At 40.1% G+C, this 19538-nt stretch overlaps 1 protein-coding gene and 1 pseudogene across 1 annotated transcript in view; both read left to right on the plus strand.

Moving 5' to 3' along the window:
* Positions 1–15166, plus strand: part of Mamdc2 (MAM domain containing 2) — a 118715-nt gene extending 103549 nt beyond the window's left edge. The window contains exons 9-11 of the mRNA XM_059253774.1: positions 6443–6702; positions 13919–14003; positions 14129–15166. Coding sequence (XP_059109757.1) covers positions 6443–6702; positions 13919–14003; positions 14129–14193 — 410 coding nt within the window. The 3' untranslated portion in view covers positions 14194–15166. The remainder of the gene's footprint in view (positions 1–6442; positions 6703–13918; positions 14004–14128) is intronic.
* Positions 15167–18291: 3125 nt separating this feature from the next.
* Positions 18292–18948, plus strand: LOC131902819 (large ribosomal subunit protein uL1-like; annotated as a pseudogene).
* The last annotated feature ends 590 nt before the right edge of the window (positions 18949–19538 follow it).

Consider the following 19538-nt stretch of genomic DNA (forward strand, 5'->3'; position numbering starts at 1 on the left):
AGCTACTCCATCGGTCTACAGTGTCTGAGGAATTAGCTCCAGATTTGGAACTTTCCAGGGTACAGCAGTCTTTCCACAGCTAAACTTCCATGACAGGGTCTGGTACCATCAGATCCCACTTTGCCAGAGAAGTCTTCCCAAAAAAAGCCTTTAAAAATGTGGCAAAATGTTTGAAAATGCCAAAATGAAATCCATTACTCCATATTCTAACCTAAAGAACTAATTGATTAAAAACTGCTAAAATGCTAGACATCTGGTAAGGCTGACTGGACTGACCTCTGACCCCCAATACCTCACCCTCATCTATGCCAAAAGTCCCTTAAAAAAAAAAAACAGACTAACAGCCTGATGGTTCCTGTTGCCTGGGCCCTTCCTCTCTCTTAAGCTCTCACCTGTGACTTTAAACTTCTGTCTAAAACTTACCACAGTAGTCAGATGTACATGGTAAGTGGTTGGTGCTGTTAAGCACATTCATATCACTGTGCAGCCACCACCCCCATCCAGCTCCAGAAAATTTTCACCTTCTTAAACAGAAACTATACCCATTAAAGACTAACTCCTCATTTTGACATGCATTTGTTATTATTATTAATTAAATTTATTCATTTATTTTACATCCCAACTGCAGTTTCTTCTCCCTCCTCTCCTCCCTTTCCTTCCCCTACCATATTGATTTCCAAAGTGGCTGTACAAGTTTGCACTCCCACTAGCAGTGGAGGAGTGTTCCCCTTACTCTACAATTTCTCCAGCATAAGCTGACATCAGTGTTTTTGATCTTAACAATTCTGACAAGTGTAAGAAGGTATCTCAGAGTCATTTTGATTTGCATATCCCTGATAACTAAGAATGTTGAGTAATTCTTTAAATGTTGTTCGGCCATTTGAGATTCTTCTGTTGAGAATTATCTGTTTAGAGCTGTACCACATTTTTAATTGGATTATTTGGGTTTTTGATGTCTAGTTTCTTGAGTTCTTTTTATGTTTTGGAGGTCAGTCTGTGGTTGATATATTGTGCACCCAAATAAACTTATCTGGGGGTCAGAGAACAGAATTATATTAAATATAGGTTTAGGCAGTGGTAGCACACGCCTTTAATCCTAGCATTCTGGAGGCAGAGGTCCATCTGGATCTCTGTGAGTTCAAAGCCACACTGGAAACAGCCAGGCATGGTGACAAATACCTCTAATCCCAGGAAGTGATGGCAGGAAGCAGAAAGGTATATAAGGCGTGAGGACCAGGAACGAGAGCCTTTTTAAGCTTTTAGCTTTTAGCAGCAGTTCATCTGAGATCCATTTGGATGAGGATTCAGAGGCTTTCAATCTGAGGAAACAAGATCAGCTGAGAAGTTGGCAAGATGAGGTTGGATGTGGCTTGTTCTGTTTCTCTGATCATTCAGGGTTCACCCCAATACCTGACTCTGGTTTATTTTTATTAAAAAGATCTTTTAAATTCGTGTTACATCAGTCCTCTGTCAGATGTGGGGTTGGTGAAGATGTTTTCCCAATCTGTATGCTGCCATTTTTTTCTTACTGACCATGTCCTTTCCTTATAGAAGCTTTTCAGTTTCATGAGGTCCCATTTATTAATTGTTGATCTCAGTGTCTGTGCTACCAGTGTTCTATTCAGGAAGTGGTCCCCTGGGCCAATACATTCGAGGCTCTTTCTGACTTTCTCTTCTCTTAGGTTCAGTGTAACTGGATTTATGTTGAGGTCTTTGATCCATTTGGACTTGAGTTTTGTGCAGAGATATAGATATGGATCTATTTGCATTCTACATGTCACCATCCACTTATGCCAGCACCATTTGTTGTAGATGCTTTCTTTTTTTTTTCCATTGTATAATTTTGGCTTCTTTGTCAAAAATCAGGTGTCCACAGGTGTATGAATTTATGTCAGGGTCTTTGATTCGATTCCATTGATCCACTTTTTAACATGGCTGAAGGAAATGGGTGGCATAACAAACTCAAGAGTCCTGAGTCTGGGAAGGGACAGGTAGGGAGTCAGGGGTGAGAGGAAGGTATTAACAGGTAGAAGGGGGATAAGAGAGGGTTGGGGAAGAGTAACCAGACTGCACTGTGTATGAAGTTACTGAAGAACTAGCCTGATAATAATAATAGGGTGATTTTAGAGGGACACTTTTAACAGTTGTTTTTCCCAAAGCTTTGATGTTCCCCCCTGATTTTTAGGAGTGCTCTTCCAGTCTAATGAAAACAGCTTGCTGCTCCTTCCACACAGACTGCCAAAGACCCTTCCTAACCCTTTAAATGAGAGCCAAAAGCCTAGAGGAGCAGCTGTCTACCAGTTAAGGATTATGAGTACAGTGTGAGTCTCGGCTTCTCGGGGCATCACAGTTGCCTCACAAACAACAGATGGGGCTCCAAGCAACCAGTAGATCTGTGGGACTCCTGCATCCTAGATGTCAGACAGCAGCCCACAGAAAGAAAGCACTTTAGCAACCCTGCCCCACCCAACAATCGTTCATGTGCAGGAAGTCATGAGCTCGGCCTCAAGCATCAGTTCTGTGACATCCTGCTCCACTCTCAAGCTTTGTTGCCAAGACAGACAGAGCTTGAAGTTGTAATGTGGAAATGTCAGCACACTCAACTCTTCTCTGCTCTCCAAACACATGTGAGGCAGACTGGCCTCTGTGAAGTTCTCTGGTGGTTTCAGGAAAAGGAAGTATCATGTGCAAGTCAAGAAGGGAGAAATATTTGTAAACTAGAGGGATAACTAGTTCATGCATAGGGGTGGGGGTCCCGATCAGCTAGCAAAGATGTTAAAAATCATTATTTAAGAATAGAAGTTGGTCTATATTTCTTTAAGTAGTATTTCCATATACGTGTGTCCTCAGTACAAATTATATCCTGAAGTGATTTGCAAAGGTTAAAAATACTGAAGGTAGACTGAAGTTAGTATCCTAGAAAGTCACTCTCCATCCAGGCAGGACCCCTCTTCCAAAAGAAGCACAATCACATGGGTCAAGCAGTGTGGATTTCCTTTCATATCATACAGCACCAAGCCCAAAGCTCTCTGGAGCTGGTGGTCTTAACTAATAGCTTCCACTTGACATCCGAGACTCAGCATCACAGGAATGGACAGCAGTTGCATCTGTAGGAGGAGTGTGGGGGCCAAAGCACGGTGAGATGAGGGAGTAGGGGGCTGCACAGACAGCCCTGATATAGTTAGAGCCCACCTGGCCTGCTGGGAAGAGCCTGGCACAGAGTAATAATTCCCCTTTCAATGCTGAAGAAACTAGTATCTTGTACCCGTGAAGGAAAGAACTTCAACCAATACTCAGGGAGTGACTGAGAGTTTGTTCATCTTGTAGGACCTCAGAATGGCCATGGCCAAGAATTATTATCACTAAGTGAAAGACAACCCTAGGCCATCTGTCACTCATGACGAATCCATTGCTTTCTGTTTTATCTCTCAGCCCCTCACAGTCTTTTATTTGCACTTGCTCAGTGAAAGCGTTATTTCAAGGACAATGTCTTTCCTACTAGAGTCTCATCCCTAGCAAGGGTCTTTTATGTGGGATTTCAAGTGGCCTTTGGAAAACTCCAAAGCAAAGTACAAAAAAATTTTCATTGTGTGTGTGTGTTTTCTTGTTGTCTTGAAATTATTTCTTGAGATATTTTCTCTTGTTGTACAGCTCAGGCTGGCATCTAACTCACAATCTTCCTCCCTCAGTCTCACAAGTACTAGGGTTGCAGGTGTGTACTACTACACACACCTAACTCAGAATGCTTCTTAACTGAGTATGCCTTAAGGTATTATCAAAATCCACTATGCCACTAATTTGCACGTAGGAAGCACAGAACTCCTTCGTACATGGTTTGATGACATACCATGGCCATTTTCATTCTTTAACCTTGTTTTTCATGGAACTAAATTAAACATACTCTTCCATTAGGATTGTGTGTGTATGTGTGTTTGCATGTGCACCCACATGCATGTGTATTTGTTTACTTTAACAGTAGCTTAAGTGGTACATATTATAGAAAATAAAATACAATAAAGTTTTCCTGGATTGCAGAATGTGACAAGACAACCATTGTAGCAATTTTTGTGCAGATGAACAATGAAAGTTACACAGTTAAAGATTATCATACATGTGGAGTATTTTTCGAAACAAGGTCTCAGGTGGGTTTTTTTTTTTTAAATATGGTTTCAAGAATTTTCTTGAGACAAGGTCTCAAGTAGCCCAGGCTGGCCTCAAACTCATTATGTAGCCAAGTATGACCTTGAGTTCCGGTTTCTTCTACCTCTCCCTCCAAAGTGCTGAACTCACAGGCATGCACCACTACGCCCAGTTTTATGTATGTTCATTTTTAAAAATACCTCAGATGATTTGGAACTTATTTCAGAACGTTTGCTTTAATAAGACTTGGATTTTATCACATCTTGGATTTGTAGTAGCTTTGCCTTAGAGCATCCAAGTCCAAATGCTTTTCTCATTGCCAGGAACCTCAACTTTCAGTGTGAACTTGGTGGAGCCATGTGTTCTAGAAATGATCAGACTTGTTTGTGGTTTAGTGCTATGAAAAATAATATGTTCCTCCATCCGCTCACAAATTCTTCTGAATGTCTCTCATGCCTAGAGCACTGCTCTAGGGACTGGGGATATGGTCCTGAACTAAACAAGGACACTCTGTGGGATAGAGAAGAGGGAAACAGAGATTAAAGAGGAGAAAATGAGGTAACCCATTAAAAGGCAAAGTTACAGAAGCATAATAAATTAAGGTCTAAGGGATGAGGCGTGCTGAGGAAGCAGGTGAGAAGGGGAGACAGCAACTCGCAATAGTGAGGTCAGATAGGACCAATAGAGAAGATAGCATCTAAGGAGCCATTTAAAGGGGGAAGAGAGTGAGACCCCAGAATATCTCCAGAAGAGCCAGGGTCAGCATGCACAAAAGCCTGAGGTGACATCCAGGAACAGTAAAGTCCACTTAATGAGTGATAAGAAAGATCACAGCGAAAGGTAAGGGGTGGGAGGCAGGTTGTCTGGGGCCCTGAAGCAATCCTGAGGCAGTCAGCCTGGACTCTGAGCTAAACTAATGGAAACTTGAAACAAAGCCATGGTACGATTTAGCTTTTAGGGTCTGGAAAGATGCCCAGTAGGCAAAGCACTTTTGTGAAATCATAATGACCTGAGTTTGGATCTCCAGAACCCATGGATGCAGTAGCATCAGCATCTGTAGGGAGAGGCAGAGACAGGAGGATCCCCAGAAGCTCACAGGACAGATAACCTATCACATACAATAGAAAAACAGCAAATACACCCTGCCTCAAACAAGATGGAAGGCAGGGATGAACATCCAAGGTTGTTCTGTGACCATTACACAGGCATGGTGGCAGACAGAGGCTCACATTGACACACACAACTGGGTGTGAAAACACACATGCACACACACGCACATACACATGCACACACACACACATGCACACACACACACACACCTGCACACACACACACACACACACACACACACACACACACACACATATTAAGCATTTAGAAAGACTGCTATAGATATTGCTGAGGGTAGACTATACGGGATAAGGTAAGAGCAAACACATAAGCCAGGAATCTGTCACTTTAGTTCAAGCTGACATGACAGGAGCAGGACACTAGCAGTGGAGGAAGTGAGACAGGGTTCTGGATTTACTTTGAAGGTAGACCCACCAGGACCTCCTGACAGCCTGGAGAGAAAGGGGAGGGAGAATGCTGTGTGATTTACAGGTCCTAGCCTCAGCAACTGTAAGAGCTGGAGTAGACTGGGGAGGCTATGCTTTAGTTCTGTTGGACTGCTGGAAGCTTATAATCAACATATATTAGTTCATCACAGTTGTAGCAGCTGGGAATCCCAAGATCAAGCCACCAGCAGACTTAGTGTCGGGGTGAGGGTGGGGGCTTCTCCTTCAGCTGTGGCCATCTCCTCATGCTCCTCTCTCGTGGCATGAAAGATGAGTTAGTTTCAGGAGTCCTTGATGAAGATGCTGACCTCATTTTGGGGTCACTGCCCTTGTGACGTAATCACCTCTCTAATGTGGATACCCTAGGCATTAGGATTTTAATGTATGAAGCTAAAGGGAGTATAAAAACATATGGAAGATTCACAATATTATCTGTGAAGTAGTGAGATAAACTCTGATGTGATAATTATACCAATGACATAATACTGATGCATTAATCCCTTTCTTTCTATTAAACTGAATTATAAACCATTAAATGAAAAGAATCATTTTGCAGTCTAATCCTCACAGTGTATCTATTTTTTTTTTTTTTTTTTTGGATCATACATACTCTCCAGAATTATATACCCTTTTTTCAGTATTACAGCCAAAGTGTCTATGTTACCAGGAAAACTACCAAAAAAAAAAAAAAAAAAAAAAGTGATTGGGTCTTTTTTTAACCATGCTTGCTTTTCATTCCTCTCAAGGCTACTACATGTATATCGAGGCCTCCCACATGGTATATGGACAAAAAGCACACCTCTTGTCCTGGCCCCTGAGAGGCGTCCCTGGGAAACACTGCTTGGCTTTCTTTTACCACATGTATGGAGCAGGAACGGGCCTGCTGAGCATTTTTTTGAAAACTGAAGAAGACAGCAAAGAGTCCCTGTTGTGGAGAAGACAAGGAGAGCAGAGCGTCTCCTGGCTGCGGGCACTGGTCGAATACAGCTGCAGGCGGCAACACCAGGTAAGCCTGGAGGGATCAGAATCCACCAGGGAAGCCTGAACCGAAGCCCCTGGTGCTCTCCTGTTTCTTGCTACAAAAGAGAATATTTTGTCCCTTTTCAGGTCAGAGATAAAGGCAGGATTAGTTGAAGAGTAAACATAATTAGCCTGTTATTGATTAACTCTTAAGCAGTGAATGGAAAAATTAAACAGGGAGCTAAAGCTTTGGCCATTCATGCATAAAGTGATTGCTTTTTACAATTCAAGGATGAAAGAGTTCCTAGTCTGTCTTAGTGTGTTGTGAATGTTAAGTACGTTCCTTCCAAAAGGAAGTCTCTTTTTTTCTAAATACACTAGTATTGCTCCTATTACCCATGATCCACTTGCATATAAGGGCTTTTGTTCTCAGCTTCTACTTAAGAGTGTGTATAGCCCATGGCAAGTTCTTTAAAGCCTCTGTATGCATTACTATATTGTTGTAGAAGAAACTAGGGATCTTAATCCCAAATCCACGGTCATCTCCACTCCAGCCCCCCAACTCCCTATGTGCTATAGAAAGTCCCTGCCTAGATGTATTCAATCATTCCAGTAGGTGGACCTAAGCAACTCCTCTAGCCTAGAAAGCCTAGGTTTACCTTCCTATAACCACACACTTCACACAGCCACCAAAGCTAAAGTTCTGGGGAGACAACCTCCAGGCTCCCAATTGTTCTTGAATTCACTCTGTAGAATTCTGGAGTGAGCATGCTCTCCAACTAATGCTCCAGCTTCCTCTGCAGCTTTGCTTTTGGGTGGTAAACCTCCTGGGTCCGCTCAGCTTTTAACCACTGGCTAGGTGCCCTGGCCTAAGCTCAAGGCTTCCTGAGAAGAGGTATCCAAAATACGGGCTTTTTTTTTTAAGCACTTTACAACACAAACTGATTTTCTAAAGATCTAAACTAAGAAATTGCAGCTCAAGTGTCTGAATACAATGCCACTCAAGCTGCTACACTGATAAGCAACAAATGACAAATTCTACTGTCTAGGAAGGATCCATCAGTTAAGCATGAATAACTGTTTGGAGATGTATTAGAGAATGGCAGATTGCTCCGTGAAGATTTTTTTTATAACTGTTCTAGAAGGTACATGAAGCAGATGAAAACTTACTAACGTACTTGATCATCATTCAGAGATGGTGGCTCAATCTTGTTAGACTCCAGGGAATTCAGACTCTTTTTCAAATAATTCTCAAGGGATGGTACATATACCAGCAGCATCAGAAACACCTGAAATATAAGTTCCCCAAAAATGCTAATTCTCAGACTCCACCTCAGAATACTAAATCAGAAACTCTGGAGGGCTTTGGAGTCTAAGAAATTTACTTTAGTAAGCCCTCCAAGTGATTCTGATGCAAGCTAAAAATAGAAAATCTCCAAATTTAAATGAATATGACTTTGAGGATAGTATCTAAGCACACACACACACACACACACACACACACACACACACACACACACCCCTCCATTTTGCAGTGCAGAAGATCAAATCCATTACCTTCCATACGCCAGGCAAGCGTTCCATCACTGAGCTATACTCCCAGGCTAGCACTGTTTTTTTTTTTGTTTTTTTTTTTTTTTAACTTTCAAAGGACACATACATAAATGCTCTGAAATTTGAGTTCTGGGAATCAGCACACAGGGCCTTGCATAAAATATTTTATGATTGCTGCATAGGTAGTCTTTGAAACTGGTTTTGTTTTTGCTTTGAGAGGTCTAGTTATATAGCCCAGACTGGACTCCAACTCAGGATTCTCCTTCCTTAAATTCCCATTGCTGGGATTCTGGGCATGCACCACTACACCCAGCTTGAAATACTTTTTAAATGTAGATTGGCAAACCATCTGGAGTGTCGATTTGGAATGTTGCAGTTCAAAGGATGCAGGATGGTTAGAATGACTAACTACAGTCAAGAAGGAGGACTCTAGAGTAGACTGACCCCTTTGACTGATAATAGAACAGGAAATCAATTTCTTCTTCTGTACCTAATGCTCACCTCAGGAATCCCAAATGAATGTAGGTGGTCTAGGATGCATTCTACTGTCAAATAAAATGCAGATACATTGCACACATAGCCTGGCCATCTGTTACACAGTAGGTACTTACAGTGCTAAGAACTCTACATAAGTTGTTCCAATTAATGTCATAGCCCTGTTTTATAGATAGAGAAAAGCAAATGGCTTATAGAGAACTTACACTCAGACCTACCTAGTGCCAAAGTCTGTTTCTGTAACCACAGTCCTACACTGCCCCCTGCCCTGCAGAATTCCCAAACTGTCCTCGTTCTCTTAGGGTCACAGCACCAAGTGGCCTTGGACAAACCTTATCTGCTCTGTATTCAAAATGGGAAAATAATTCCCGTCATGCTGTATTCAAAATGGGAAAATAATTCCCATCATGCTGATCCTAGCAGAGTAAAAATGGGCATCAAATAAGATTGTATTTATGAAAGGGTTTTATAAACTTCAATATACTAAGTTATTTAAAAATGTTTCATTGTTTCTAAAAACTACATTTTTTCCTCCCAGATGTGTGAAAGGGTTTTATAAACTTCAATATACTAAGTTATTTAAAAATGTTTCATTGTTTCTAACTACATTTTTCCTCCCAGATTTCCCTGGTCTTTAATTCTCATCACCATGGCAAAACTGATATTCTCATTAGCTGTATCAGGCTTCCAGACTGAGTTCTTGTAGTCTAATATAAAGTATCACATTTTCATAAATATTTATTGACCACATGCATGTAATATATGCTAAATTTCTGCAATAACTATAACATATGAAGTTCTTACTTCTTTTGGAGCTTATATTCATATGGGAGAGTAATTTAAAAAAACACTAAACTGTAAGCTGGGACTAGAGAGGTAGCTCAGTGGTTAAGAACACTTGGTCTCTTCCGGAGAAAACTGAGTTTGCCTCCATCACCCCTGTTGGGTGGTTCACAACCTCCTGTTAACTCCAATTCCAGGAATCTGATACCTTCTTCTAACTTCCATGGGTACCTACGCACATGGCATAGACACACACATACATATACACATACACATACACATAAATGAAAAACTTTAAACCATAAGCCAAAAATAGATAGTATAATACCAGTGCCAATAAAAACAAGGCAATTTGAACTCACAGAAATGGAGCTGAGTAAAGGATAGCTGAGCCAGATGTGACAAAGAGAGTGATGGAATGATAAGTTGTGATGGAATGATTGTAGACAGATTTCTGTCCCGCCTGCCAGCTCCCAAATAACCACACTGAGGCTTCTTATTAACTATGAAAGCTTGATAGATAGCTTAGGCTTGTTTCTAGCTAGCTCTATAACTTACATTAACCCATTTCTTTTCATCTATGTGCTGCCCTGAGGCTTGTTTACCTCATCTAGTACTGTCCATGCTGCTTGTTCTGCATCTGGCTGGCGACTCTGCCCTTCTTCTTCCCTGCATTCTCTCTACCCTGAAAATCCTGCCTAGCTATTGGCCATTCAGGTCTTTATTACACTAATCACCACAATACATTTTCACACTGTGTACAGGAATATTCCACAACAAATGATAAGTTGTAGGACAAAGTCTCTAACGCTTGAGGTAGACAGAAGGAATGAGTTTTGAGGTCTAATTGCACAACAAGGTGACTGCAGTCAATAATAATGCATTACATATTTCAAAATGACTAGGCAAATAAATATCTCACCACCAGAAAATGATGAACCATGAGTAATCTGCTTGATTTAATTTTGTGTATTATTAATGTATATTAAAATATCATGTTGAGCCTTATAAATATGTGGAAGTATGGTTTGCCCATTAAAAATAATATTAATTGGAGATAGAGAAGAGGAGATGAAGATGATTAGGTGATAAAGCCAAAGGAGTACTGGGATAATTTTGCAAAACTTCAGAAGACATGGTAAAAGTTATTAAATTATTCCAAAAGCAGTAAGAATCCATCAGATGGCTTTAAGGCGATGATCTGGTTTTAAACAGTATAGCTCCAGCAACTACTTGGAAAACACAGTGTAGCAGGGTCAGGATATTTGGGCCCCACAGCACTAGCCCTAGCAAGAAGATGGCCAGGAAGCAGCAGTAAAGAGAGAAGCCTACAGGGTCTTGCTTTGTATTCCCTTCTAAGATGCAGTCAAAGCTGGTCTTGAGTTCATCATCCTCCTTTCTTAGCCTCCCAAATGTGTGATTGGGAGCACGAACCACCACGCCCACCTTGACTTTGTTGTCTTATAGATGCCTCAGTCTTAGTAATTTTGACCTTGTTTTCTTACTCTTTTCTTTTGGATTTTCAAGACAGGATTGCTCTGTGTAGCCCTGGCTGTCCTGGAAATTTCTCTGTAGACCAGGCTGGCCTTGAACTCACATAGATCTGACTGCCTCTGCCTCCTTAGTGCTGGGACTAAAGGTGTGTACCACCATACCCAGCTTTTGGCCTGGTTTTCTAGACCAAAAGAAACACTTATCAGTTCCATTTATTAAGTATTTAGGTCCAAATAATTTAAGAAAAACTATATTCTAATGCCTTAGTAGTCATCTCACATTTATGCATATATACAATATATACATAATTTTATGCACCTGCTTGGTATTGTGTAACTTCTCAAACCAGCCAAGGCTTCAGAGCTTGTGAAAGTTTGACCAGTTTAGATATACCACCTTCATTTAAAGTTTCTCACAGAGTTTTACATGGCACTTGCTTTAATTACAGCTGTTACCAAAACCCCAACTGTACAATGATAAGATGTTATCAAAAGGAATATAAGCCCACCTAATGTTGAATCTTTAGATGATTTTCAACTAGTAGTTCCCACAGTATTGCTAAATGTTGAATACTTCCATCTGAAATTTCAAACTATCCTATAGCACCCTTAGGAATACAATTGAATGTCTCAGCCCACAATTTGGGAATCAATATTATACCTAATTTAATCCCATATTTATTGCAGGTGTTCTGTAAATAAATCTTTGTTTATTGGTTACTACAGGAGAGGGTTGGTTAGAGGTAAAGCCCAAAGATAAGCCACAATAATCTTGTAAATGAAGAAGAAGAGGTGCTACCACGTATCTAAATTACAATGGTGAAGTCGTGGGCTGTAACATGGCTGTCACTCAAGGATTAAGGAAATTCACAAAAGGTTTATAAAGGCTAGAGTTTAGCGAAATCACAGATTTACTGTGAATGTCATTCCATCAGAATTTGGCTATTATAGTCATATAATCTGAATCTAAAAACCAGATTGTTGTTGCTGTTCAGAAAACCGAAATGTTTATTAATTGCATTCATATATTCTCCTACGCAGATGCATTGGACCATTTTACCCCCTTTTCTTACCACTTATTTTGATTCTTGCTTAGGGTTGTATATTCTAGAGAAATAGAATTCTGGATGGATGGACAGGCAGATGGACAGATGGATTGAAGGGGAGAGAAGGATTTACTATAGAAATTGGTTAAAAATTTCCACAACGCGTCATCTGCAATCTGGGGAACCTGAAAAGATGCAGCACAGCTTAGTCTTTATCTGAGAACCAGGGAAACAAAGGTCTAACCTTCAACAAGACCTGAAGTCTCACCTAATATAAGTCTTGGAGACCAAAAGCCCTGGAGTCCAGCATTCAGATACCCAGCAGCAGATGATAGCTACCCAGTTCCAAAGGAGGGAGAACTCCCTCTCCCTCTGCCTCCCACACTGAATTAAGGTCACATATCCTAGCTTGGGCAGTGGCTTCAAAGGCCAATCTTTTCCAGAAAGTGCTCCTCCACACACATGCTCAGAAATAATGCCTTATAACCACCTTGATGCCCATCAGTCCCGAAAAGTTCATGTTTAAAATTAACCATTACATGTTATGTCCTTAGAAAGTTTTCTTGACTTTATCTTGTTATGTTCTTGTCATTAAAATTTCTTTGAATCATTAAATTCAACATATTTACATAAACTCATTAATTATTCTATTTATATTCTTTATTTTTAAATTTATTTTTATTTTATGTGTATTTAATGTTTTGCCTGCATTTAAGTTGTGTGAGAGTGTTGGATCCTGGAGTTACAGACAGTTATGAGCTGCCGTGTGGGTGCTGGGAATTGAATCCGGGTCCTCTGAAGAGTATTCAGTGCTCTTAACTGCTGAGCCATCTCTCCAGCCCTCTATTTACACTCTCAATTTGGGGTGACTTTAATAAGATTAGCTTAGGGGCTTTTTTAAAAAAATCTAATCTGAAGGAAGCACAAACTAATCTAATGACGTGAGTAGAGCACATGTATCCTCAGGACAGTTGTCATTACCCACAAACCTGTCTGGAAGATTCAGTCACTTATTAACCATTATTGCAACATCCTTGGAGCTGGCGAACTATTTTTCTAGATCAAGAATATTTGATTAGTTGTTTTCTTCAAAGACTCTAAACACATGAAACAGGGTGCCCCCAAGGCACGTGGGCTGTGCTTTTGATGTTATGGTATTTAACATAAATGATTCACTGTCTTTTGATCAATTTAATTATTTTACACCTCATTATTTAGCTTTTCCACCTAGTGCCAGTACCGAGGGTAGATTCAATGGGAGCATAAAGAAACTGAAAATGCTGAGGGGAGCTAAACAAAATGTTCTAAGTGGGGTGGGTTCCAGGTTCCTAGGAAGCACTCCTAATTAAGCTCCTCTGGAGAACCATCTAAAGATGTCTAAGAGTCATGAGGCATCATACTTCACTGTGAAATATTTCAACTCCAAAAAAATCTAATTTGAATTTGTAACGTTATTTTATTATTGTTTGATTTTTATTTTATTTTATTTTATTATTATTTTATTTTATTTTATTTTAATTTTATTTTATTTTATTTTATTTTATTTATTTTATTTTATTTTATTTTAATTTAATTTAATTTTATTTTATTTTAGAGACTTGGTCTCACTATGTTTTCCTGGCTGGCCTCAAGCTTGCAATGTAGACCAGGCTCCCCTAGAACTCACTAAGTAGTCTAGGCTGGCTTGAATTTGTAACAATCCTTCCACGTTAGCCTCTTGATTGATGGGGTTATAACAGCCAGGCTTGAATTTGTAATTTGTGTCCTTTTCCTTAAAGTTAGCCCCACCAGTTATCAAAGCTTTTAGAGCCAAAAAGCCTAGATCTTCCCTGACCAACAAAGTTTTATTAGCTTGACTCTATTTCTAAATACAAACGTCATTCTTTTTCAGATAATCTTTGAAGCCATTCGGGGAGTGTCGATAAGAAGTGATATTGCCATTGATGATGTTAAATTTCAGGCAGGACCATGTACAGGTAATATTTTCCCCAATTACATAAGCTTGATTGGAAAATGGATTTTATAATATAGTCTCAAATTATAAGAATTCAAAATTATCATTTCTATAGAGAAAATAATTATTGTCTGTCTTTCTTGACAGAAATGGAAGACACAACTCAACAATCATCAGGATATTCTGAAGACTTAAATGAAATTGAGTATTAAAAAATTATCTACATTGGATTAAGTAGACAAAATTTGTACCTCTCTTCAATCAAAATGAAAACAGAAGAAATGAATACTGGATGTTCTTAACTCTTGCATAAGTTGAAATGACTTCAGAATACCCCTTTCATTACTTTTGAAAACTATATATATATATATATTGACTCAGGGCTTTCCTTTTTTATTCCCCTGCACATTTGACAACTGTTACTAGAAGTACAGGCTACTGGTTTTACATAGATCATTTCATCTTAATGTTGGTGCCAGTTGAAAATACAAACGTACTATGTTAAAGTCATTTCAAAGTGCACATACGAAGGGCACAATCAAAGTGAATGTGCATATTTAAGTCTGCATTCAGTGAATGTATTGGGAGACTGGGTCTTGGTGGTTTTTCCTTTGAGTTTCAAGTATGAAAATTTGTCTTAAATCATGCAAGGTGTCAGTAATATCTGCAAAATGAATGCAGTTTTTATGGTAACGAGTTATTCTGGAAATAAAGCATCATTTATGATGCTTTATAAAGCATCATTTATGGGTTTTAGTCACAGAAGAAAGCTATAAATCTTTACTGTTTCACTATAGGTATAGGAAAGGAGCTTTCATGGAGCCCCAGGGTAAGTCCATGCTAATTAGCACTGCAGTGCAAGACAATGCTACCTGCTTTCTTCTCCCTTTGAACTACCTTGGACAGGCACTATGAGCACATGGACAGAAATGCACCTTTCAGTAAGGCAAGCTTGAATTTTTCACGTACACACACCCAACAATTTTCATAAACTTGTTCAACAATTTGACTGATTTTTATAATAGATGTTTTGGTGATGTTTTGAGTAATATGAGTTCAACTACATTTACTAAACTATTGTTTTCTAGTTACTTAGAGAATTGAATATATGTGTGCAATTGTGTGGCCAAGTAGCTGTTGTAAAACTTTAAAATTACCTAATAAAAGATCATTTGTAACTCCTTTCATTAGCAATTAACTCATTTCTACATTATTTGTCTTTATCAGAACATATTTATTATATAATTGTAAATTCTAATTTGAATCTCTATTCTGCCATAATTGTCTTAAGTCACCTAATTAGTGACATTAATACTGCATATGTTTATATAATAATTATATTTAAAGAGTATTTTATTTCCCATAGGCAATCTGTTTCCCTAAATTTTATCTCTAGAATTAAACTATAACAACAAAATTCTTTTCTTTTAGTTTTTATTTATTTTTTTTATTAAGAGATTTTCTATTCATTTTACATATCAGCCACGGATTCCCCTGTCCTCTCTCCTCCCACCCCCCAGCCTTCCCCCCATCCCACCCCTCATTCCCACCTCCTCCAAGGCAAGATCTCCCATGGGGAGTCAGCAGAGTCTGGTACACTCAGTTGAGGCAGGTCCAATCCCCTCCTCCCTGCACCGAAGCTGAGCAAAGTGTCCCAGTCTCTCTTTTAGCTTTTAAATGTACGTATTGGGGAGGGGGCACATGAATGACATAGTGCAAGTGTTAAGACTCTGACCTCCACTTGAGAGAGTCGCCTCTCTCCTTCTACCACATGGGTCCTGGGGACTGAAGTCAAGTCAGGCTTGTCAGCAAGTCTTTACACACTGAGCCATAGAACCAACCCAGGGCTCAGAATCTGTTGTTTACTTCTATGTTCTTTTTTTTGTTGTTTGTTTGTTTGTTTTTCGAGACAGGGTTTCTCTGTGTAGCTTTGCACCTTTTCCTGGAACTCACTTGGTAGCCCAGGCTGGCCTCGAACTCACAGAGATCCACCTGGTTCTGCCTCCCGAGTGCTGGGATTAAAGGCGTGCGCCACCACCGCCCGGCTACTTCTATGTTCTTAATGCCCAGAAACAAAGTTGAATGAGCAAATGAGTTTAATCTCTCCCTCATCCCCTGAAATGGAAATATAATTAACATTTTCGCAGATATGAACGCTAAGTATTAATACTGGGGGCGTAGCTCAATGATGCGGCACTTGCTAAACATAAGCACGGCCTGGGCTTTGATCCCAAACATCACGAAGATAAAACAAAATGAAATGACATGGTGGAAAGTTACTTAAGACTGCATAGTTTTGAAGTGGTGGCATGTCAACTTCTTAGCTTTGCATGGCTATAAATCCATTGGCCTTATCTGTGAAGAACACCACGCCTCTCTGCATGCCACATTACTTAGAAAATAAAAATACTCAGCTGCACAAAAATCAACATCCTAAGGTTTATAGGAAAAACTAAATTCATTTTGTAATAAAACAATTTTGTTAATGAAATTTTTCCTATTATGGTTAATTAGACACACATTAGTCAGCATAAATCCTTCAGAGCATTGTCCCCACCTGTAATTATAGTTACATTTGCTGAATAAAGGAATGTAGAGTGTGTCTCCAGCACCCGCACGTATCTGAGTACACCGTGAGGTATTTGTGCTATCTGATGAATGAATGAAGTAGTTCCCTGGCATCCTTGATGGTGACATAAACTCTCATATAATCATTCCATCTAACATTTACTGAATACCTATTTTCAGAGGCAGAGCAAGTATGTTTTTACACAAGTCAACTTATCTAACCCTGACAACCCATAAAGAAGTAGATCCAAGCAGCAGTCTCATTTTATAAATAAGAAAACTAAATCTGTTCAAGAGCAGTAGTTGGTGCAAGACCTGGGTTGGAAACCAAGCCTCTTGTGCTGCCTGTCCCATGTTCTAACCTTTCTAAAACGGCCTCCTCAACCTGTCAGCTCTCCCCTAAACTCCAACAGCAATATGAATTACAGCCTAGCCAAAGGTTCCTAGTTTCTCCCTTCTAGGGTTTACTGGCTATACAGATCACTCCAGTATGGAAGGAACTAAGCAGATGGCTCAGTCGGTAAAATGCCTGCCATGCCACCATGAGGCACCCGTGTTAAAAGCTTGACATGGTGGCAACTAGATGAGCTCCAGGTTCAGTGACGGACCCTGTCTGGGAAAAAAAAAAATGAGCTTAGCAGGTTGGAGTGATGCCTCAGTGGCTTAGAGAACTATTTGGGAGCAGGAAGGAAAGAGGTAATTATTACCGGCAGTTGCTAAGAAACAACCTGCCGTTTTTAGCTGCAAGGAGGTAGAAAGTGAGCTGAGTGACTCACCTTCCCTGATTTATGCTCCCTTGCAGGATTCCACTGTTTCATGCCTCGGTTCTCTTTCCAAGTGGCCCGTAGCATTCTTTGTGACTATATTTCGTGTAGATGAAAAGACAGGCAGATGGTAAGCACAGCATAGTTTTCCCAGGTTCAGAAATGTCCAAGGGGAAGAAAGCACACTAGTTACTAGGAGCTACTTAACAACTTAACCCCAGTCTTCGCATTCTTCCAACTCTCAGCAGCACCTAAACACCCAAGCTCTTTAAATAAAAACAGCTTTCTACGCAGACTGCCTTCGCTCTTACAATTCACCATCTGCAGTTGGGGTTATTTCTGTATAGAAAGGAGGAATAGCATAGACACCGAGAAAACAGTACCTCTGATGAAGGGTCTGACTTAACCTGAAAGAATAGAGTTCAGAGATGATTTCTTAAGATATCTATGTTCTGGGCTTCTTACCAAGCATGGAGGTTTACAAAGATGCTCACAGGTTAGTGGAGAAGGAGAGATACAAGACAGTAAGCACAATTTCAAGAAATACGATGTGGTCATATACTCAGGGTTTATGGGAAAGCCTAAGAGGAGCATCTGACCGCAGAGATCCATAGTGTAGGGTTCCAGAGGCCTGGATGCCTTCTTGTCTTACTCTTGGGGGATAAAATATGGGCTCCTTGACTTCTCATCCCCATATTTCCCCTATACCACCAGATAGGGGAAAAAGTTTTCATAACTAATAATTTTTCTAATACTACTGGATTTCTGGTATGTGAATCACTGTAAAGATATAGCACAGCCCAGAGATTAGGTACCCTGCTCCTGGATTCTGGCTGCCTCCATTCAAATCCTGGTTCTGCTGCTTACAAACTATAATTGACAGCAAGTCATTTACCCTCTGGTTCCTTTTTCTACTTTGGAAAGTGGGGTAAAGTAGTAGCTATGAAGAATAACTGGTTTTTCATGACCTCAGCAGCCATGAGCAGCAAAGTCTTTTGCAACACCCTGTACAAGGTAGTGCGGGAAGTCCCGCACGGGAACCAGCACAAGCATCACAAGTTTCTGGAAACTGTGGAGTTGCAGATCAGCCTGAAGAACTATGACCCTCAGAAGGACAAACGCTTCTCAGGCACCGACAGGCTTAAGTCCACTCCTCACCCTAAGTTCTCTGTATGCATCCTGGGAGACCAGCAGCACTGCCATGAAGCCAAAGTGGTGGAAATCCCCCACAAGGACATCAAGGTGCTGAAGAAGCTTAATAAGAACAAGAAGTTGGTCAAAAGCTAGCCAGAGAAGCGTCTCTGATCAAGCAGATCCCATGTATCCTGGACCCAGGCCTAAACAAGGCTGGCAAGTTCCCTTCCCTACTGACACACAATGAAAACACAGTGGCCAAAGGCGATGAGGTGAAATCCATGATCAAGTTCCAGATGAAGAAGGTGCTGTGTCTGGCTGTTGCTGTTGGCCATGTGAAGATGACCGATGATGAACTAGTTAGTCTACAACATCCGCTTGACTGTCAATTTCTTGGCATCCTTGCTCAAAAAGAACTGGCAAAATGTCCTGGCTTTGTACATCAAGAGCACCATGGGCAAGCCCCAAGTGTCTGTGCTAGAATACCCCAATAAACCTTAATGTTACCATTAAAAAAATAATAAGTGGCAAGACATGGTAACACATGCCTGCAATCCCAGCATTTACAGGGCTGGAAGAAGCAGAATCAGAAATTCAAAGTCATCATTGGTTCAATAGGGAATTCAAGGCCTGTCTGGGCTATATAAAACTTGGTCTCAAAACAAAGTAAAGCCAACAAAATACTCAACAACAAGAACTTTGGCACATTTAGTCTCTGACACAAAAGTCTTCCCAGTTTATATGATAAGGAATTGATGAAATTCCAACTAAATCTCAGTTATTTTTGTGTCTCTTTCTGTATAGAGAAATCGTGAGCTTATAGTGCCATCTTAAGGATAAAGCAACCATATAATCTTGTCATGCTGCCATCTTTTTTAGCACTAGGTGCTCAAGACTCATTGTAAGCAGCAGTGAGGCAATGTCTTCTCCTTGCTCCCACAGTTGTCGCTGACTCTGGTTCTTCTGAACTGTACATGACTTTCTCAAAAACCTTACGTTAAATTAGATTTCTTGTTTATAGAGCCATCTTTTCAAAAAGTGTCATCTAACTTAGCTTTCACAAAATATTTCTAGATTAACTAAAGCTCAAG

The sequence above is a fragment of the Peromyscus eremicus genome, chromosome 1, assembly GCF_949786415.1.
Source record: "Peromyscus eremicus chromosome 1, PerEre_H2_v1, whole genome shotgun sequence".
In the NCBI taxonomy this organism is placed as follows: Eukaryota; Metazoa; Chordata; class Mammalia; order Rodentia; family Cricetidae; genus Peromyscus; species Peromyscus eremicus.